The sequence below is a fragment of the Chrysochloris asiatica genome, unplaced genomic scaffold (assembly GCF_000296735.1).
Source record: "Chrysochloris asiatica unplaced genomic scaffold, ChrAsi1.0 scaffold00002, whole genome shotgun sequence".
NCBI classification, from domain to species: Eukaryota; Metazoa; Chordata; class Mammalia; order Afrosoricida; family Chrysochloridae; genus Chrysochloris; species Chrysochloris asiatica.
The window spans coordinates 30,751,252-30,775,104 of NW_006408520.1; the positions used below are offsets into that span (position 1 = coordinate 30,751,252).

General features: G+C 35.7%; 1 protein-coding gene across 4 annotated transcripts in view; it reads right to left on the minus strand.

The window, feature by feature from the left end:
* Nucleotides 1–916: 916 nt before the first annotated feature.
* Nucleotides 917–23,853, minus strand: part of SH3GLB1 (SH3-domain GRB2-like endophilin B1) — a 63,772-nt gene continuing 40,835 nt past the window's right edge. Inside the window, exons 4-11 of one of the 4 annotated variants that reach the window (XM_006830986.1) lie at nt 23,600–23,733; nt 21,526–21,618; nt 16,864–16,902; nt 14,926–14,949; nt 10,863–10,952; nt 10,074–10,174; nt 1,556–1,784; nt 1,045–1,185 (exon numbers count right to left, since the gene is read on the minus strand). In XM_006830986.1, the coding sequence (XP_006831049.1) occupies nt 1,078–1,185; nt 1,556–1,784; nt 10,074–10,174; nt 10,863–10,952; nt 14,926–14,949; nt 16,864–16,902; nt 21,526–21,618; nt 23,600–23,733 (818 nt within the window). In that variant the 3' untranslated portion in view covers nt 1,045–1,077. Of the gene's footprint in view, nt 1,186–1,555; nt 1,785–10,073; nt 10,175–10,862; nt 10,953–14,925; nt 14,950–16,815; nt 16,903–21,525; nt 21,619–23,599; nt 23,734–23,853 lie in introns of all 4 variants that reach the window. The other 3 variants (XM_006830985.1, XM_006830988.1, XM_006830987.1) reach the window with 3 other exon arrangements.

Sequence of the window (23,853 nt, forward strand, 5' to 3'; positions counted from 1 at the left end):
GTTCAGTGGTTTAGAATCTTAACTACAAATACCAGAACATATAATAATGGCAATACTTAGAAGAACTGGTGGTAGTGGTGTGCCATCGAGTCAGTTCTGACCCTGTATAGGGTTTTAGAGGCAGTAAATCTTTTACAGGAGCAGAATGTCTCATCTTTCTCCTGTGGAATGGCTAGTAGATTCAAACTGCCTACCTGTGGTTAACAGCCCAGAGCATAACCCGCTATGCTGCCAGGGCTCTTCTTTCAAGTACTGGTGGTGGTGGTGCTTATGTGCCGTGGAGTCGGTTCCGACTCACAGTGACCCTGTAACAGGGTTTCCGAGGCTGTAAATCTTTACGGGAGCAGAAAGCCTCATCTTTCTCCTGAGGAACAGCTGGTAGTTTCAAACTGCTGACCTTGATATTAGCCGCCCAATTTGTAACCACTACACTACCAGAGCTCCTCTCCTAGTTGTTCTTAAATTTACAGTGAAACCATTTAATAATATTTTTTTAAAAGCAAAAAAACTCATCAAAACACTGAAATGATTCAATTTATGTTGGAAAATAAGGTAAACGTTGCATAACTGCATTTTTGTTTGTGGAAGCATTCGGAAGCATAATAATCTTCACAAAAGATGTTTAGATCCTTGAGTTTTTTTCAACCAAAAATTTAAGAACAAATTTAAATTTCATTTATTGGCTATTAATTATACCTAATAAATGAGTCACTGATAGCAATTCACAATAAATTTATTTTACATAAAAGAAAAAGCTTGCCATTAGTGAAAAATTCAGTAGAAAACAGTTCTTCTGCATTAAGTAGGGACTCAAAAGTGAAAGCTGTTTGTTAGTGAGACCTCAGTAGAAAGAATTTTGTAAGAAAACATTCTTGTTGTGAAGCTCTAACATAAATTTTGTAATGAAATATTTACCATGCAACTTTAATGGCAGAGAGGCTGGCTTCTGAGGCTGGTATTTTCTTGTTAGTCTCCTCTTTAAGACATTAACCTGGAAGATCCATAAACCTGCTTTTATTGAGTTAATTGTATATAAATATGGTGTCCTGATGGATAACCTTTCCAAAGTCCACCTATTTAATTGAGAAGCTCTAAGTATGTAATTGGCACTCTGCCCTTCTGATTCCCCCTTTCTCCCATTAGCCAGTCTGAATCCATTCCAATGACACTGAACACAGTAATCACCTACAAAATAAAATGTTTCCTGTTAGTATATTAAAAATAAACAGAAAACTAATCATGTTAGTACTTATTTAAAATATTTGCTACCAAAGGGTTAAACATCCATATCAATTTTACTAAAATATAGGATTTTACTGGAGAGTTTTATGTATCTTTTGGTAATTACGCAGTTGAATTTTAAATATTTCTGTGATGCTCTATTACGTTATAGAACAGTAATTAAAAATTTGCAGAATGTGAATAAATACATTACATCTATGAAATAATTCAGGATAAACTACTTCCAAATAAGTAATAAGGAATTTTCGTTGTTACATACTAGAAGTTACGCTAATTCATGATATATTTTTCTTTTCATACCTACGTGACTTACCTCATCTGCTAGAAGTGATAATTCACTACTGTTTGCAGCATCATAATCATAGAGAACCCTGGCCTTCCTGTTGCCAGTACACTCTTTAAGGTCACTGAGGTTGGAGGGAGAGCTGATTCCTAAACCACTTGTTGAAGCCATCACAGAAGGTACAATCACATTTGACGAAGCGGGTGGTAAAGGTTGTACTGATGATTGATTGTTGTTACAAAGATAATTAGATGGAAAACTGTGAAAAGAAAATGGTTAATTATCTATTTCCAAATAATTAAAGTTCCTTAATATTGCCACTTGGTGGCACTACTTACTTTCTAGCAACCTCCACTTTGGAAAAAGATTTACACGTAAATGACAAAGTGTGTGTCATCTAGCTCCATTTTCTCTCATGGTCAATGATGATATTGTTGTTAAATGCCATCGAGTGGGTTCTGACTCACAGCGATTCTGTATAGGATTTCCAAGGAACAGCTGGTGAGCTTGAACTGCCAACCGTGTGGTTCAAACCGACCTTGCAGTCCAGTGCTTGCTTATTCTACAGTGCCACATCAGGACTCCCTTCTCTCCTTTTGTTGCTGTTGTTAAGTGCCACTGAGTCAATTCCAACTCATAGTGACCCTACATAGGATTTTTGAGGAGCAGCTGGTGGATTTGAACTGCTGACCTAGTAGTTTGCAGTCCAGTGCTGATACTACAGCGCCGCACACCAGGAGTCCACCTTTTAGGAACTACTAAATAAAATTATCAATCAAAACCACAAAACCATATAAATATCAGATACCATTGTGAGTACAACTTTCTCAAATTCTTTAAGAACTATTTGAATTATTTTTATAGAACAAATCCAATCACATTTTCCTATTCGATGAAATGACAAATATTTATCGAGCATCTTCAAGTCCAGCATTACTCCAAGTTGACACACAGATGAAAGTTACAAGGAATAATTATCACAATGAAATACAAGATACACGCAATGAGAGAAAATAAGGCAAACATGACTAGTTTGTCTTTTATTAAATAAAAAATTACTACAATCATTCTAATCCAACCTCTTCTAAGGATGAAAACTATCTGTGAAAATGCATATTTAAGTTTTAATAAATACATTAGTTAGAATGCAAAACATTTAGTGTGTTTTGTTGTTGCTGTTAAGTGCTGTCAGGTTAGTTTAGACTCATAGTGACCCTGTATAAGGTTTCCAAGGAGTGGCTGGTGGGTTTGAACCACTAATCCTGCTGTTCAAATCAACTTTACGGTCCAGTGCATTATCCTGTACCACACAGCAGGGTAAAACTTAATCCTCCAGAAAAAATAAATTTCTTCTTCTCTTTATGACAATCGTGCCTTCTAGAAGTCAGTTATCCATCAGCAAAATTCCCCTTTTCCTCTTCTGTAAGTCTTCCCTTCACCACTTAATACTGTTTTTTGTTTTTTTTAAAAATTTTTATTTCCCTTCCACCATTATCTGGACTCCTTTCTCCTACCAGCCCCACCTAATTTCTGAATATCATGTTATTAGGTTATTTGTTGTTAGGTGTCATTGAGTTGGTACAGACTCATAGCAACCCTATGCAAACAAAAGGAAATACTGCCCGGTCCTTGGCTAACCTCACAATTGTTGCCATGCTTGAGCCCACTGATGCTGCCATTTTGCCAATCCATCTCGCTGGGGGTCTTGGTCTTCCTCCTTTTCTCTGACCCTCCACCTTACCAAACATGATGGCCTTCTCCAGTAACTGGTCCCTCCTGACAATATATCCAAAGTATGGAGAGATGAAGTTTGGCTATGCTGGCCTCTAAGAAGCACTCTGGCTGTACTTGTGTCAACACAGATGGGTTTTTTCTTTCGGGAGCCCATGGTACTCCAACAATCTAACTCAAATGCATCAATTCTTCAGGATCTTCCTTATTCTTACTGGGTTCTAGATACCCAGAATCTCTTCTTGTTGCAATCATTTACAGAGCCCTCATTTCCTTCCCTTCATATCTAGTAGACTTTAGTTCCTGGGCTCACTGGTACCAGAAGTTAATTAATTCTTGATGATTCTAATACTCATATGTTGTTGTTGTGTTGAGTGCCGTTGAGTCTGTTCTGATGCACAGTGACACTGTATAGGGTTTCTGAGGAGCAACTGGTGAGCCTGAACTGCTGACCTTGCAACTCAAACCAACCTTGCAGTCCAGCACGTTAACCCACACAAAACGCCACACCAGGACTCCAAAACCATATTGTCAGGAGCGGGATTTGAACCCACGCCTCCAGGTAAGACTGTGCCCTGAACACAGAACCTTAGCCCACTTGGCCATCCTAATTTGCTCATACAGACAGTCCTTTTATAACACTTTTAGCTTCTCAGATTCATGAACTGTGTTTTTTTGTTGTTGTTGTTTTGTTTTTACATCTTGTGCTTGACCCATTTCCACAGTTACATCGAAACCTTATCAATTTCAGTAACTGCAACCAATCCAATAACCATAATTTCAAGCAGACCATGCTCTGATTATCAACTTTTTAGTACTCACTTCATGTCTACCAGAACCTGTGCTACCAACACTTCTTCATAACTATGGTATTATAATCATTTCCTTGCAGATGCCCTCATCTTCTATGCCTCTTCATTTCACTGTACTTATTTGGTAAAAATCCCATTACTTGCCACCTCATTACTCATGCATCTATTATGAAGGCAAAAAATACAATACCATGTTCTCAGGCTTTGCATTCAACTAATTATAAGAAACCTCAAGTGGGTCCACAGTGTTGCCTGGCAATTTCACTACATTTCTCTAGTCCATTCATTTTCCATTCTCCTGGTGACTATTTCATACCCTCCCATCCTTCTTCAAAATTCCAACAATATTCCCCACACTCTAATGAACTTGTTTCTTTTCTAAACTAGAGAAAACAAATAATCAGTAAACTCCCATTTTTTATCATCTTCCCTATTACTACACATGAGCTTCTTCTATGTTCGTAAGGCTTATCCTTCCACTTGTGCACAAAATGCCATCTCCTCTCAACTCTGCCAATCTAGCAATGTTTCTCTTTCTCGCCCACATTACCAAAATTTCTTTATTTACTAGATTGTACCGACTATTTGGAGTCCTGGTGTGGTGCTGTGGGTAAATGCGCCAGCCTACAAAGCCGTTTGATACTGCAAGGTCAGTGGTTCAAGCTCACCAGCTACTCCTAGCAAACCCTATACAAGGTCGCTATGGGTCAGCAATCAACTCGAAGGCACTCAACAACAACCACCCACTATCTTACATACACTCTTATTTCTTGTAAAAAGAAAAAAAAGCTACTAGATCCCACTTTCTCCTCTGGCTACAGCTTCATTTCTGTTCCTTTTTAGACTCCTTGAAAGATTTCTCTAAACTTACTGCCTTCTCCTCATCCATTTTCTTATATAGTCATGTCAAATTAGCTTTTGCCACTATTGTTACATCTAAACATAATTATTATCAAGGTCAGGAATGATTTCAATGTTTTTAAATTCAAGGGTCAATTCTCAATCCTTAATCTCACCTGCCTTATGGAGCTCTCTCCAACTTTTAGGGCACTTCATTTAAATCTTAGCTCACTGCTCAGGGTGATTCTTGAGTTCTTTTGAAATAAGACATTTCAAATTTAACATGTCTAAAAATTTGATCTTTTAATATATCTAATATGCTAAGCCATCCACAAATCTGCTTCTACTGTGGTAGTTCCCATTTTAATTAGCCACAATTCCATGAACATAAACCCAGGATCACAGCTCTTACACCACATCTACCACAATTGCCCATCATCATTTCCAGACTGGAATGACTGAATTACTGCAATAGGTCGCAAATCTGTCAGTTTCCACTCATTCTCGTAACACTGATCCTTAATATAGCACCCAGAATGATCTAATGTCTAAAATCTCAGCTCAAAATCCTACAATGACTTCACAGTTCTGTATGTTTCTAGAAGCTCCATATTTCATCGACATTTCATCTCCAGTTAAGTCCTTTTTCATGTTCCTTGAATGTGCCACCTTCAGGGTTTTTGTTCTTGCGGTACCCTCGGTCTGAAGCACTCTTCCTTCAGATGCCTACATGCATTGTTCTCATGTTTTTTAAGACTGTCTTTCCTTGTTTACTGCATACTTTCTTTCACCCTTAACTGAGGCACTTTTCTGCCTAATTTTTCTCCATAGTCCCTGGCTAAGAAGCCCTGGTGGTACTGTAGGGTGGGTGAATGTTGCTAATAACAAAATCGGGGTCAAAACCACTAGCTGCTCTTCAGGAGAAAGATGAGGCTGTCTATTCTGATAAGGGTTACTGTAAATTGGACCGAATTGACAGCAGTGGGTTCTGTCTTGCTTTTCTGTGATACCTATGTATTTTAGCCTTAGAGGAAGAGTGAATGTTTCAAGTTTTCTATAATATGAAACTCAATATGCTTCAATTAAGACTTCATCCCTATAGTCTGTAAAACAGGATGTCATTTCTTGGATGTTGTGTGAACACCATTATTTTTACTGGAGCATATAACCTCCCCCTACAATTTACTGTCTTGGTGTGGTGCTGTAAGATAAGCACTGGACTGCAAGGTCATTTGAACCGCAAGGCTGGTGGTTAAAACTCACCAGTCGCTCCTCGGAAACCCTATAGGATTGCTATGAGTTGGAAATTGACTCAATGACACTTAACAACAATAACAATTTACTGTGGAGTACTGATATGACATTGTACGGTAAACATTGGACTGTTAACCACAAGGTTGGTGGTTCAAACCAACCAGCTGCTCCTCAGAAACCCTATACAGTGTTGCTATGAGTCAGAACCAACTAGATGGCCCTTAATAACAACAATTTACTAATTGCTTTGAATACAAGACATGAAATACATTTACTGTATGTGTAGCTGTTGAATTTGCTATGTCTGGTTAAGTAGGACACATTCTGTTCTCCAATACAGATTTCTGAGTCCTGGTGGCACAGTGGATTAAGCATTGGACTGCAAACCAAAAGTTCAAACCCACTTGTCTTTCGATGGGAAAAAGATGAGATAGTCTATTTCAGTTAACGTTTACAGCGTTGAAAACCTTACAGAGAATTTCTATTCTGTCCTATAGGGTCGCTAGGAATCGAAATTGACTTGCTGGTAGTGAGCTTGTTTTTTTTTAAAAGTCCCTAGGAGGTGCAAACAGTTAAATGTTCAACTACTAGACAAAAGGTTGGTGGTTCTAACCCACCTAGAGGCACTCAGAGACAGGCCTGTAGCAATATGCTTCTGAAAGGTCACAGCCTTGAAAAACTTTTAGAGTGCCATCGTATCAATTTTTTTTTTTTTTTTTTACATAGCTGTGTTGTTGTTTTAAAGTGTCAATGAGTTCCGACTCATACGACCCTGTATAATAGAGTTTCTGAGGAGCAGTTGGTGGGTTTGATCCGTCCACCTTGCTGTTATTAGGCCAGTGCTTATTCTACTGCACCTCACCAAGCCTCCTTACACAGTTGTGTTGTTACTATTGTTAAGTGCTGTGGAACTAGTTCCAATTCATAGCGACTCTGTACAGGGTTTCCAAGGACCAGCTAGTGAGTTTGAATGGCCAATCTTGTGGTTCAAACTGATCATGTGGTCCACTGCTCATCCTACAGTGCCACACCAGACAGTGATTAATGAGAATTGAGTGCACACACTGTGAAACCCATTGCAAAACTGAATAAGCACAAAAAATATGGTTTCCTAAGCATCCGACTCTACAAAGTCTTCTTTTCCTTTCAGAATCCACTCTTATCCCTCATCTTTCCCTTCCTACTGTGGTTCTTCCTCACATTCTGCTTCCATTTCTCTCTTCTAACTTCCTCCTCTGCCTCTCTCTCCTCCATCTTTGTCTCTTCAATATTCATTCTCTCATTTCCACACAAATTTTATTACTCATTTCCCCAGAGACTTGTGGCAATATTACCTAGACATTTGTCATAAGCATTATATGAGATGGCTTCAATAAATTCATAGAAAATGGAATTAATAGATAATGGAACTCTTACAGGAACTTTCTAAAGCCATCTTATATATTCTAAAAGAAAACCAGAGCAAAGTACTACTGAAAACCCTATGGAGCACAAATTCTATTCTGCCACGAATCAGTAATTACCACTGGTATCTTGTGGTTAGGTGCTGTTGAGTCAATGCCAACTCACGGTGACCCCAGGTTCAACACAATAAAATACTGCCCAGTCCTGAAACACCCACACACAACTGTTGTCTTTGAGCCCTTTGGTGCAGCCATTGTTGTCAATCCATCTCATTTGGGAGTCATCTATTTTTGCTAAACTTCTACTTTACTAAGCATGGTGACTTTTCCAGGCACTGGTCTCTCCTGGTAATATGTCTAGCATCTTGTTGTCTTCACATTCTGGCTTTACTTCTTCCAAGACAGATTTGTTTCTTCTCTGGTAATTTCAATATTCTTTGCCAAGGTCCTAATTCAAATGTATCAATTTCCATTCTGTTTTTTCTTATTCATTGTCCAGCGTTCACATGCATATGAGATGACTGAAAAATACCATGGTTTGGGTCAGAAACACCTTAGTTCTCAGTGATCGCTTTGCTCTTTAATAATTTAAAGAGGTCCTTTGCAGCCAATTTGCCCAATGCAATAGTCCTTTTAGTTCTTGAATGCTGCTTCCATGAGCATTGATTGTGGCTCCAAGTAAAAAGAAATTCTTGATAACTTCAATCTTTTCTCTAATTCACATGAATTTATTGGTCCAGTTGTGAAGACTTTTGTTTTCTTTACTTGAGTTGTAATCCATACTGAAGGTTATATTCTTTGATTTTCATCAGAAAATGCTTCAAGACCTCTTTGCATTTAGCAAAGTTTTGTTACCTGCATATCACAGGTTAATAAACCTTCCTCCAATCATTTCCTTCTTCATATAATCCAGTTTCTTGGATTATCTGCTCAGTATACAGACTGAATAACTATGGTGAAAGTACACAACCCTGGCACACATCTTTCCTGATTTTAAATCATTCAGTATCTCCTTGTTCTAGTGGGATGATTGCCTTTTGGTCTACATACAGGTTCCGCGTGAGTGCAATGAAGTGTTCTGGAATTCCCATTCTTTGCAATATGATCCATAGTTTGTTATGATCCAGAGTTGAATGCGTCTGCATAGTTGATAAAACACAAGTAAACGTCTTTCTGGTATTCTCTGCTTTTAGCCAATAATGACGTCAGCTACAATAGCCCCCATTCCACATCTTCTGAATCCAGCTTGAATTTCTGTCAGCTCCCTGTCAATATGCTACTTCTACTGTTTTTGAATTAATATTAATGATATGGTTTGATAATTTCTGCATTCTGTTGGGTCACCTTTCTTTGAAATGGGCACACATATGGATCTTTTCCAATCCATTGGTCAGGGAGCTGTCTTTTAAATTCTTTGCATAGTGTTTCCAGCACTACATCAATTTGTTGAAACATTTCAAATGGTATTGTCAATTCTTGGAGATTTGCTTTTTGCTATTGCCTTCAGTGCAGCTTGGACTTCTTTCAACACCATCATTCTTGATCATATACTACTTCCTGAAATGGCTGAACATTGCATGTTTTGGGTACAGTGACTTTTGTGTATTCCTTTCACCTTCTTTTAATGCTTCTTACATCAACAAATATTTTGCCTATAGAATCCTTCTAGATTACACTACTATATAATGTACATATATATTGATTTATGCTCTGATTCCAAATAAAGTCTATGAAGGAAAGAATTTTTTACCTAAACTGTGCCTTACAAAAAGTCTTAAGAACTAAAGGCAAATCATCTGCATATATTTTCGAATTCTACATGCGACTGTTTCTGTATATTGTCTTAAAAAATCAGTAACTTGCAACAAACTAAAGGCTTAAATTTTTCTCCACTGCTAATTCACCTGGTCCTTACCAATAATATAGTTGTTTGAGGGCAGAGAGCTAATAAAGACTTTCTTCCCTAAAATAATAGGATTGATTTCACCGTTGTAATGTTTGATCCTACCTTAAAATGTAGTATTATCTACATTTTGTTCAAATGGCTGACTTCCAAGCATCTGTGTGGCTTTAAGCAAAATGTGGACTCCCCTGGGTGGCACCATCAAGTGACTGACCACTAGCTACAAGTTTAACAATTCAAACTCACATAGAGGTGCATCAGAAGAGAGCCCTGACAATTTATTTCTAAAAGGTTTGTTGTGGAGTGCTGAGTTGGGTCATAGCGACCCTGTATACAGTTTCTGAGGAGTCACTAGTGAGCTTGAACCTCTGACCTAGTAATTTAAACTGAATTTTCAGTCCAGTGCATTAACCCACAGCACCCCAAAAACCTCATACACCTGATTGAGCCATTCTGCTCTGTAACACATGGGGTCACCATGAGTCTGAATCGACACAATGGCTGCTAACAACAACAAAGCAAAAAGCCAAGTATGAATGGTCACACCAGAAATGCTTTCTTTCACTATACTCTCAAACCAGAGTGAATGAAAAGGAAAGTACTACCTTCCCAGTTGTTTTTGGAGATCTACCATGTACTGGTAACATTGTGCATAATAAGTCATCTGGGCTTCTACAAAGTCATTCAGACAGCGGAGGTGATGGGCCTGTAAAGGAAAGTTAATAGGCAGTTCTTAGTACAAAGATGAGATAGGGTACATTTTACTGATGGATAATCACCAATATCCAACATCTTATATCACAAGGCCTAAAACTGACCTCAAAACCAAACAAACCAACCTCACTGCCATTGAGAGGATTCTAATTCACAGGGAAACTATCTAGGATTTTGGAGACTATAAATCTTTACAAGAGCAGATAAACCTCAGAGAAACTGGTAGGTTTGAAATGATGACCTTGTGGTTAGCAGCCCAACCTACAACTGCCTAACCTACAATGCTCCTATAGAATGACTTTAGTCAATAGCAATAATAAACTGTATGGCTAAGAAAAACAATGACTGGGTTTGAAGAAAGTGGGAAAATTAAGTGATAAGGTATAAATAAAAATGTAAAATATTTCCTCATGTATCTCAGAGAATGCCACAATTTAAATTTCCTTAATAAAAAATTAAAAAGGAATTTCCGTTTTTTCCTCCCCAAAGACCACTGTTTAGGATTTGTCAAAGTCTACGGTATGGCACCATACCATATTGGTAAAGGATGACCGAATTACTGGAGGTTCAAATTCACCAGCAGCTCCTTGGAAACCCTAAACAGGGTCACTGTAAGGCGGAACCGACTTGATGGCACTTAACAATTGTTCCAAATACATTTCCAGTAAATGAGTACTCACATGTGTACTGCTGATTCCCTCTAACAGAAGTCTGGTAATCTCTGCTTGGCGATCAAATTCACTTTGAGTTATTCTTAATTCCTGTTCAGACTTAAATTGAAACGTTTAAGTTTTAGAATATTAGAAGACTTAGTCCGTTTTACATATTTCTTTAGACATCTTTAAAAAATACTCAAATAATAATCTGGCAATTCTCTGATTTTGCTTTGTGTCTTAACTGGTCCTTGGTTTCTAAACCTTAGTCTTTCTATATTACTTCACCTAGGTAGAACTAATTCCTTATAGCACTTGATTCAATAATTTATTAATGTAAATTAAGACATATTCATTCATAAAAGTCTAGAAAAACTACTATGGAATAGTCAAGATATTTTCATACATTTTCTAGTATCAATTCTGCTAAACTGAAAACATTTAATACTATGTAGAGTATTAAGATTATAATTTTAGAAGTATTAGAGTAATATTGTTATAAAAAATCCTCAATTATTATTATAGTTTTTTTACTTTGAAGATAATCTTTAGTTTCAAATAAAGACTACACACTGAAGCCACAGGATTCTACCCTCTTTTATTAGTTACTAAACACTTGTTGCTAAGAACATAGTTCTTATGTCCCTCAAAGGATTAATTTTAAATGTCTTAATTTACTTTCAAAGCATTGCCTAAAATATAAAGTTGAAAAATTACCTACATACTTTATAATTTTAATATGTATTTTCTGAAAGTTATAGTTGCTCTTCCATCAATGGTGTGCTAGTAAACCAGAGCTCCTCCCCACTAACCAGTTTGTAGTGCTTGTAGGTGTTTGTGGTATAAATGTCTCCCACCAAGCCTAACCTCAATCTACCTGGTGAGTCATTGACCTAGAAGCTGGCAAGAAATGCCTAGAATAGCACAAAATTGCTGGCTTCAGCCATCTGGCTGGTGTGGCGACAAAATAGTTACTGAAAATCAACATGCTCTCAAATTAGTAAATACTGGCAAAAACAAAAACAGAAAACCAACATACCATGCTCTCAAACCTTTTGTCAGAGTTGTTTGGTTATAAAAGAGAAAATAAAACCTCATAGCTCATTCAAAACAGCTAGCCTATCCTTCCTGCTCCACAATCATTGGTGAGGTCATTATAATGACTTTCCCAACTATCTCTCCTCGTAACATAAACACAAAAGGGCTTCAAAAAGTTCATGGAAAAATTCCATGGTATTTTAATTAGATCTTTCTATGAACTTTTTGAAGCTCCTAGTAGCTTCCTCTAATCCCATAAAATTAGCTGTGGTACTTCAAAGATTTCAGTGTAACTATAAAAATAAGGTTTGAATTTTTTCTTTTATTTCCCTATCCTTCTCTTCTTCAACCTTTGGTGGTGATAGTTAACTCAACCCAGTGAACCAGACAAAAAGGAAGTAGCAGCAAAAAAGTAGACAATCAAACTAGATAATCAGTTCCTCTCATTCTCATTCCACTGGCAACAGACCTGGCAGAGGGGGCTAAGAATTGACAACTAGATTGAATTTATGGAAATACACTTGAATTATTAAGTCAAGAGTTAAAATTAAATTTACTTGACTGAAATCAGAATACATGGTGCTTTGATAGGAGGGCTGAGGTAAGCTTCATCTGGAAGCTACTATGAAGCAGAAAAAAGTCCCAGGAGAAGAAAAGAATCAGTGTTCTTCCTAAGGAAAGTGTTAAGGAAAATCAATCACTTCAGTGTTACATTTGAACTATTTTCTGTTTTGCTTGTTGAATATAGAAGATTTTGAATAATAAAAGTAAAGCACAGCAAAACAAAAATAAATTAGCTTCAGAAGTAATTGGACTTCAGAAGTAAAGAATGTGGAAAATATACTTTGATTTATAGCCTTTAGTAGAAATAGCAGGAAAGGTTATTCATCTGGCAATTTCTGCACAAGGTAGAAAAATGCTAGGTAGCCAACTGAAGTGACCTGGAAGCTTGAGACAGAAGTGGATATAATATTTCAATGTTAAGAGAATGAAAAAACAAAACAAAAACCACACACACACACACATACATGAGAGGACTTCAAAAAATCTTGGAAAAATCCCATTAACTTTTAAATCTATTTTTTTCCAAGAACTTTTTGAAGCACACTCATGTATAAATTATTTTATTAAGGCCAATCTTCTAGGATTGATCAAATTTTGACTTTTAAGAAAGGTACCATGTTACAAAGCCTAGGAAGTTATTAATTGTTCTGTACGGTCTGCAGTTTATGTTTAGAAAGGACTGAATTACATTTCTTGAACAAGTTTCAGGACATGCCTGGGGTGGCTCTAAACTTGGCTTAAAGTTCCAAACCATCTATACTTCTGACACACATGAGGGGACGTCTAAAAGTTCATGGAAAAATGCCACTATCTTTTGATTCAATTTCCTTCATGAATATTTTTGAAGCACTCTTATATCACTGTCCATCATAATATTCAATCTGAAAGGCTGAAAAATTTTGATTTAGGCCCAGCATCACCAGGAGTCCTGGTGCGGCACTGTGGGTTAATGCGCCAGACTGCAAAGCCGTTTGAACTGCAAGGTTGGCGGTTCAAGCTCAACAGCTGCTCCTTGGAAACCCTATACAGGGTCACTATGGGTCGGAATCGACTCGATGGCACTTCACAACACAACAACATAATCAGTTTACACAGGGATAAAATGATACAGTATTAGAAAGGGTTGAAAGACGATGGATTTAAAATGTTGAATTCCTGGCAAAATCTTTCAGTAAATGAGAATTACTATTACTGAACCGATTGATCTAGAGAATATGATAGTCTAACTCTGATTAGATAAGCAAAGTTCTTTTAATAAGATGTAACTTGGAAAGCGGACAATCTGTTGGTCTGTGACATCAGGATTGGGTATTTCTGAACTAAAAATTTTGATGATGCTTTTAAGGTATGAGGGGACTTCAAAAAGTTTGTGAACAATTCATTCATTATCTTTTCATTCAATAATGAAAAGATTATGAATTTTTACACAAACTTTCCGAAGCCCCCTGTGTTTGCTATGACAATCACGGTCAGTGTTATCTAGCTTTTCTGTGGTCTTAAATCTTTATAGTATCCCAGGAATATGAAAATTTTAAATTAACAAATTTTTGAAGTATAAAAATGACAGAAGTGAGACTGTAAGTCAATCTTACAAAGTCAGTTAAAAAAAAGTTAGCTTGTAAAGTTATAAACTGCCCTCAATCCCAGTACTGCCCGTATCAGGTCAGTTTTGACAGGCCTGAACAGGAAGAGTAAAAGGACAAAATGCTTCTGGAGCCCTAAAATAAACATCTGAAGCAAATGTGCACTAAGATCATTTTATTTCTTATAAGTCTTGCTTTTCCTGATTTTCCACCCAGAGAAGATTAGAAATTATAACAGAGAGGGACCGTTTCTAGAAATGACAGTCTGATGCTGAGGGAAGGAAGAGACAACATATTTGAGAAACAACGGATCCAATTACTAAATAGTACAACAATAGTACAACAATGGATAGTTAAAAAAATTACCCCAATTGTAAATAAAATTATGTACTTGCTATCTTTTATTTAATGCAGCAGTATAGCTTTTACAGTTATTTTAAACTAATATGTCTAAGACTAACAAGTTTTAGTGCTGGAAGAGAACTATACAATTACCTAGAAAAGTCACTTGTATGACATAAGACACATCCACTTCTCTGAAGATATATGAAATGATTCGGTGTTAATGATATCTTACATTTTGAAAATGAGGTAGGGAAGAACTGTCATGAGTATAAACTAAGTATTTAAACTGTCTTCTGGCAAGGCATTGTAAAGAATACCACTTATACCAGGTATCTACTAATTTACCTGAGAAATGCAAAGCAAATTTCTGCAGCACTGTTCTACTGCTCTGTGGAGCTGCTAGTAGTCAAACAGACCTGAGCATTTCTATCATTTCCAGATTTTATAATACAGTTACATAGACTGTGACTGGATCCATGGCTGTTGTCCAGTACACATTAACCTAAAAAATAACACTTAAATGTTTGTTTCATAATTCTATAAATTAATAATTTACTTACTTTTGTCACTTCCTCTGCCCAAATCTAGCCAGCATTAAAAATTAGAGAAAAATATAGAGTATGAAAGAAAGTTGGAAATGAACATTTTCTACAACTTTAGTAGCGCAAAATGTAAATATTTTAATTCAAATGGCATACTTTTCTAGCATTATAGTAACAGATAATACATATTAGTAAGTACATCAATGCAATTTCTTATGCTGTGTAAGTAATGCATTGATATCTATCCAATTACCAATTTTTAAATATTATAACAGTAAGTTAAAAAAATGTTTTCCAAAATTAGGATTATCTAACCTCAGCTCTCATTTACTCATCTGTAAAATCAGATGCTTGTACTACATGACTTATTAACATGTTATTTAGGGCGAAAATTCTTGAATTTCAGGAAATTATAAAAAGGACAATGAAGATTGACACAACTTTATTTTACAGGAGGGCAAAATAATCGGGAGAAATAATACAATTGCCAAAGATGAATACTTGTTTCTGGTAAGTAAACATCAGCAGTTAAAAAAAAAAAGATGACTAATAAAATCTAAGAGTCTTCCTAATTGCTTTGAAAATCTTTTCCTGTTAAGATAAAAGAAACCCATCACTTATATACTAAATTACCAATGACTGAAATATTCTTACATTTTTACATTTATCTAAAGATAAGACAATGGAAGTAAAGGAATGCATTCTCTTGCTATCTAAGGAAAGCCTTAATTTACCCAGGGCTTTAATAGTTATAGTAGTTAAAAAACAAAACCAAACAAATTATTTTACATATTCTATACAATAATCTTTCCTATTCCATGGATATTTTTCCTTTTTAGCAGTCACACACCAATTATTAACTGTACTGCAGATTCCATGTCACTTTTACTGAAGTACATGGTATTATCTACAGTATATCAAACACTATTATCTATAAATTTTTATAGATAATATGGCTACCTACCATTTATGAATTTTGGGGCTATGCTCAGATTTTCCCACTAGCTACTTTTTTATGAAAAAAAAATTCCTAGCATCTTAAAAACTTTCTCTAATTAAGCTCAAAATATACATTAGGTAATATAGAACAATCCTGATTGTTGCCCCAAGCTATTACCATTCTACAACTTTCTTAAGTGAATTAGTACTAGAAGGGGGAATGGGCCTTGTTGTTGCTAAATGCCAGCGTTGATTCTAATTCATAGTGACCTGATATAGGGTTTCCGAGGAGCAGCTGGTGGGTTTAAACCACTGACCTAGTGATTCTCAGTACAGTGCTTATCCTATAGCGCCACACAAGAAGTGAGTTAGGACTGGATGGGGAATGGGACTCGTCACTATAAAATACTTAACGTACTAGGGTTATGTCTTGACTGTGGAACAGCAAAATAAATTCTTGATGAGTTAGGGTGAAAATAACAAACACTGAAGCTACTAATAAGCAAAGTCACTTTGCACATTTAAAACTGTAGGATAAACAATGGACCGAATGGTCAGTGTAAACCATAGGTTGGTGGTTCAAACTCACCAGCTGCTCCTTGGAACCCCTATACAGGGTCACCATGAGTCAGAAGTGACTCAATGGCACTTAACAACAACAAACAACATCTTTCTCTAAGTAAATCTTGTTTATTTTGTTAAAAGTGAGAATACAAAATGCCATTTATACTAACATCTTCTATTGGGTGTGAAAAGACACTATATATTAGTGTACAAATTCAGAGTCTAAAATACGGCAATTAGAACATACAATTTCCTTTCTTCAAGCTCCAATTCCACTTTAGCCAGTGTTTTTTAAATTAAATCTAATGAACATAAGAGTTTAGACTATTTTAGACTTTAAAATGCAGCTAATAGCAAGAGAAGGCACTTTATTCAAGATGTATAAAACACAGTAGGCTAACAAACCTTCAGCCATTTTACATGCAGGATGTTGAGCATGTAAGAGAAATTTACCATAATGTTATCTCCTTCATGTCGAGTTGAGTTTAGTTGCTTAAGTGCATAGGTAAGAGACAAAGAACACATACCAATGAACACAGAGAAATAAGTTACTTCTGCACAATCAAGAACACACTAAACAAGTATTAAAAGAGCTGATAAACAGTTTTCCTATTTAAAACTAAAATCACAACTGTTTTATGCAGTTTCACAAAGCAGTGCCCACTCAATTTCCCCAAATTATTTATGTTTTCAAAAACAAAAAACCATGTAGATGCTTGATTTTAAAGTAAAACCATTTAGGGAAGGTGCATCACTTTAAAACCTGCCAGTTACCTAAAATTTGTATTAAGTTTTCAACTATGAAAGCCCTGCTGCCTACCCATAACTTTCCTATTGAAAGATCATTTCTATTTTATGAATTTATGATGCCTTCAACCACGTTCTCTTTCAATCAGCCTCAGCCAGGTCTTGGCATATCCTGAAGAAATATGAAAGGCATGTCAATCCTTTTACTTCCAATAAACTTAAAATTTCAATATGTGTATATAAAAGGCTATATAGTGGTGCTATAAATTCACTTTATATAGATTAAATATATACACATTAACTATTTAGACTACTGTGGAAATGCGTAAGTGGGCAGAGGGACACATTTGATGTATTAGGTTACTTGAAGATCTATATTCTGTAATATCTAGATGCGCAAGTAAAAGAGTTCCAAACCTCCAAATATTAGGTAGCTTTGAAACCAGCTGGTATTTTTGTTCCCATTAATAACACTCTAAAATATTTAAAAATGTATGAAAGACTGTCATTGTGTGCCATCAAGTCAGTTCCGACTCACAGAGACTCTGTCTAGGATTTCTGAGAGCAGATGCTGGGTCTGAACTACCAACCTTGTGGTTAGCAGTCCAGTGCTTATCCTACAGCTCCACACCAGGGCTCTATGAAAGACTAATGTTAGCCTAATCAATATCAGTGCCTTGCAATTTAAATGTGAAAACTATGAAGTATTTTGTCTTTGCCCATGACAAACATTATTATACGAAAGGGTTTCAAAAAGTTCAGGGAAAAAATCCCATGACTTTTAAATTTAATTTTCCATGAACTTTTTGAAGTCTCCTCATATATATAAAATTATTTTGACAATTTTATTTCTGCTGACTGTGAAACAAAGTAGGTTTTCGCTTTTGCTCATGATGTATTTTTGAGAAATGCCTGTGATGTTGCTCTCTTTTAGTCCTTTACCATTCTTAAACATGCTAAGTTAGAAGAGTAGCAATATTGAGTACATGTAGACATTTTTGTTACTGACACAGGGCTAAACCCTAAAGAAGCTTAATGTACTACAACAGACTGTGAAGTAAGGGCAGCAGAGATTTTGCATTATTCACCGATGAACCCCTCCCCAGCACGGCATCATGTACAAAAGAAGTATCCATTAAGTATAGAATGTAAAAAGAAGTCTCAAGAGACTAGTAAATGAATTTATTAAAAAGTGCTGTAATGTATAGGCCTCAAACCTTACTATTAGAGAAAAAATTAGTTTCAAAACAATCAATCCATGTTATAAAGGTATAAAGTAAATTAAAGTAATCCTTTTAGCAGCCAAGTTGGAATCAGGAAATCAGACAAAGAAGGGGAGGGAAAAAAAAGCAACCCTAATCCTTAACAGCTTCTATTTTTCTGTATTTTTCAAGTATTTGAATGCAAAATATAAAAGAAAAAAGAGAGCGACTACTAAATATAGGCATGCCTTAAGGTTTTATGTACTAACAAGCTAAGTGGACTATTCTTTTTCAAAGCATTTCAAACTAAATCAGAAATGCTTTTTTCTAATATTTGGCTATAGTTAAATTTTGCTTTATATAATATAGAAATTCTAGAAAAGTTGTGTATAAATAAAATTCTGAGTAACATAATTTGAATATTTATTGCATTCAAATTTTAAACATAGGCTCACATGGAAAAATTCTGTTAAAATTAAAAAGTAGACTATCATCTTGTAATAATACTTTTTGCTATAAAAAAATTTTTTACTGAAACTTGGTTAACTGTATTATTATTCAATAATCATCACTGGGCACAGGCAAGCCATTTGACTAAAATGATTCTTTTCCAGCTAAAACATTTATTTCCAAATGATTCTTCTTTATTTTAACATTTTTATCTGATTATATATATTTTACTATGAAAATTTATTAACAAGTGGAAATGAATACAAACTCTAACTTAAGATCTTTTGTCATCTACAGTGCTCATTTATAAAATTCTGATTCTGCAAAGAGCCTGTTGTTCATGATGATGATGTCATAATATCAGAGGTGATTTTTTTTAGAATTAATGGCCTCTTCTCCAGTAGTGACTGGTTGGTTGTTGTGTGTTGTAGAATCGGTTCCGACTCATAGCGACCCTGTATAGGGTTTCCAAGGCTGTAAACCTTTACGGGAGCAAACAGCCTCATCTTTCTCCCATGTAAGACTGGTAGTTTAGAACTACTGACCTTGAGGTTAGCAGCCCGACTCGCAACCACTACACTACCAGAGCTATAAAATCTCTAAAAGAGGCATACTATAGGAAAAAAAAAATGATTCTTTTCCTATAAGCTGCTGGGGGTAGTCTCATGAAAGACATCGTTGTCCATCAACACAAAATTATTAGCTTTAAATTTCACTGTAAACCAACCTTAAGCGTTTTCATGCAAATAGAGGTACAATAACATCAACCAATATCTGGGTTATAAGCTCTTTAAAGGAGTCTTTTTTCAAAAAAAAAAAAATTATGAATTGGGTGAAGGTTTACAGAGCACATCAGTTTTCCATTCAACACTTCATATACATTCTTTCATTATATTGACTGCAATCCCCACAACATAACATCACTTATACTCCTTTTTCCCTGTGTTTCCCAGTTCCATTCCTCCTTTGATCCTACTCCTTCCTGCCTTCTGAACTTTGTCCCTGGGCATATACTGCCCTTTTGATCTCAAATGGCTTATTCAGAGGAATGCTATCTCTCTAGTTATTACTGCTCTACTTGTAGACCTTTCCATTGATTGGCTGAAACTTGAGCCACAAGGGTGAGTTCATTTCCAGACCTGATGGGTTACTAAGGGACATACTCTTGTGGGTTCCAGCAGTCTCTATCAGACCATGAAGCCTGGTCTTTTATGTGATTCCTAGTTATTCCACATTATTCTCCTACTTTACTTAGGAACCTCTGTTGTGATTTTAGAGCACACAGCAGTAATAGCCAGGCCCCAGTAAGTTCTTCTGGTCTCAGGGTGGTAGAGACTCAGATTTGCAGGGTCCATTAGTTCTTTGGACTAATTGTTTCCATATGCCTTTACTATTCTTCACTCTTATTTGAGTCCTGGTGTGGTGCTGTAGGATAAACACTTGATTGCTAATGATTAGGTTGGCAATTCACACCCACTAGTTACTCCTTGGAAACTCTATACAATGTCATTATGAATCAGAACCAACTCAAGGCACTAAATTTCTTTGTTAATTTGGGGGAGACCAAATTAACATGTAAATGACCACTCGAAAGCTTTCAAGATCCCAGTCACTATTAAAATGTAGAACATATTCTTTGTGAACTATGGTAAGCCAATTGACTTTGATATCCCCAGAGCCTATGGACTTAAGCTTCCAGGTGTGTAGACGCATTCCCTCCTGGGCAATTATTAATGATAGTAGTGGTAGGGGACAGAGGACAGTGGGAATAACATACCTCTTAACAAAACATGCCCTGTAACTCAAATTAAATATTAACTTATTAGCTCCTTATAATAAATTCATACTTATTAACATTATACAGTTCAATTCAAATCCAATTAACCTTTTCAAGCTTTAGAATGGAGATTTGTTGTTGTTAAGTGCTGTCAAGGAGGTTCTGATTCATAGTGACACTGTATAGGGTTTCCAAGGAGCGGCTGGTGGGCTTGAACTGCTGACCTTGTGGTTAGCAGTCCAGTGCTGATTCTGTAGTGCCACACTAGGTCTCCGTGTGTATATATAAAACAATCTATGTATATGCATATAAATACAAACACATGCAGCAAATCATTTTGTATTGTTTATTTTATAATAATAAGATATATACCAATCAACTATAAAAGATATTCTGAGGTTGACTTTCTGAATAATATACCAGGATTTACTTATCCAAAATGGGTTTCCTCTCCTTCAAAACAGCTCACCTGGGAGTTCATGCTGCCACTGTTAGAATGTTTTCAGAACTCTCCTTTGACACTCCCTTCAGTCAGTTTGACTTATATGATTTTTAAATTTTTAAGTCACACATAAGCACTTTAAAACTTGATTTATTCTCTTCTAAATTACTATATTTTCTGTTACTTTTAAATATAATAAAGCTATCTCCAAAAAGATACTCAGAATATTTAAAAAACATGACACAGCTTTAGAGCTATAATTTTTGTTCCCAGCAACAGCTGTTATCACTAAAATAATATCGTCTCTTCATATAACTCCTTGGTACTCAACTGGATATATTAAGATCTGATAAGTTTGTTTAAGAGCACAATTAACAAGTCTTCAAAAGTTGTATTCTAGTATCAGTAACAAACTTTATCTTTCATGGTAAAATAATTTTACAAATATAAAAGTTATTTATTAACCCTCATGTTTTCTGTTAAAAATCACTACTTACTGAAGCTCTAGTGTCTGCAGTTTTTGCCTTTTTCAGCCTGGTTTTTGCAGCATCCAAATCCAATCTCTTATTTTGTAATAGTTTTCTTTCTTTCTACAAATATAAAAAGAAAAAATAAGGGCTAAGGATGGCTAAAAATCCAATAAGAACATATACATTTAAAATATGATTTCCATTAAACATGTGTTACCTGAAAAACAAACACCTATGATTACAAATGGATTATAATGTAACCATTCAGGCTTCTGACCCCTTTTCTTAGTGGTTTCAACTAAAAAATGATTAGGCAGTCATGACATATTAAAATCTGAGGAAACAATCTGGTGATGGTAGCAACAAAGGAATATCAGTTTTAATGTTTTGTGGTCTTGCCTCCCTTCCCACCAGGCACATTTGGCAATGACTTTTTTGTTTTCACAACTGGAAATAATAATGTTACTGGACTCTACCCAGTATGCCAGAGATGCTGTCAACAATGTCGGGCAGTTCCCCAAAATATTTCGAAACTCCTTGGGTCTATCTCAAGGAGTGGCCAGGCTGCTTTTACTATACCATGGCACTGAACGCAACTCTATTCCAAAGAAAATTTCAAAATTATAAATAACGAATAACACCAGCATGATGTCTTAGAATTCTTCTTGGACTGTAAAGTTACATTTTTCACAATGTATCAACATTTTTTAAAATTGCATCCTGGTTGTTCCATTTCCAATGCTCTAGTTTTCCTCCCCACCCCCCACCCCCTCCCAATTTCTTGTCTTTGTTTTCGAGTAATCATTGACCTTGCATATAAGGATTTTTTTTCCTCACTTTATTAATTTCTATTGCACCTCAGCAGTCCTACACAGGATTACTATGACAGGGTTGCTATGAGTCAGAACCAAATTGACAACACTTAACAACAACATATGGATTCTTAAAACCACATTTCATCCTACTGACAATTTAACTTCTATTACATTATACATTAACTTAGTGATTCTTCCTCTGTCCAAGGTCAAATATGTTTTTCCACAGATAAATCCACTATAAATATAACAAACTTCTATTAATGTTTTATAATAAGAAATCTGCAAATTAACAAGTTATAGTATTTAAAGATCAACTTTACAAAGACATTAGAAAAAAAAAAAAAATCCCATCTAGATTACTCTCCATCATCTACAAAACAAAAAAACCCACAGAAATAGTTTGTAAAAGAAAATGATAATCTCATTTATTTCTTATACTTCAACAAAAAACACAGCAGTTTAACAGAAAGATAATACACTACTGTTGTTAGTTGCCATTGAATCAATTCTGATTCATGGTGACACCATGTGTGCAGAGTAAAATGTTCCTAAGGGTTTTCCAGGCTGTGACCTTTCAGAAGCCAACAGCCAGACCTTACTTTTGAGGTGTCTCTGAGTGAGTGTGAACTGCTAATATTTTGGTTAGTAATGCGGCACCTAACCATTTGCACTACTCAGGGACTCCAATAAATGTTTAGGGATACAAAAAGATAGCAAGTCTAATAGCTACAAATACACCTTTCATTGATTAGGTCCCTGGCTATATGATGGTGATATTTTGAACTATACTTTCCTAGTAATTCCAGAAACCTCTCTATAAATGCTAGTATTGATAATGAAGGAGAATGGATGTAAAGGTATTTCAATAATATTGCAGGATCACAAACATGGAATAAATATCAATAACAGTCCTTTATTCTGGTCTACTTTCGTGTTCTGTTGAAACTGCAACTAATTAGATTTAAATTTTCAAATATGCTACAATCACAGAAATTAGTCATTAACAGGATACACTATTAAAAACTGTGGTGGTGGTGGTTGTGTGCCGTGGAATCATTACCAACTCACAGCGACCCTGCCTAGGGTTTCCGAGGCTGTAAATCTTACAAGAGCAGAAAGCCTCATCTTTCTCCCACAGATGGCTGGTAGTTTTGAACTGCTGACCTTGAAGTTAGCAGTCTGACTCGTAACCACTACACTACCACAGTTCCTTATTAAAATTTTTATGTACATAAATATAATTTATTTTACTTTTTCAAAAAAGGGAACATTTTCCAACTCACAGCAATTGTTTTGTAATCTCCTTCTATAAAGTTTCTTAAAGGAGTGAGAAAATTTAAGGCTGATGTTTGAATTAGTTCTCTGTCTGCTGTTCCAATCCGTTTTTGTGTTTCTCCACACTTAATAAGGGCATTACCTGCAAAGAAAAAACATGTTTACCATTGTCTGATAAGGTCAGAAAGTAAAAATCATGTAATCAGGATAAATCAGCAATTTGGCCTGCTTTAAAGTTACCTGTCACTTGTTTACTTAAGTA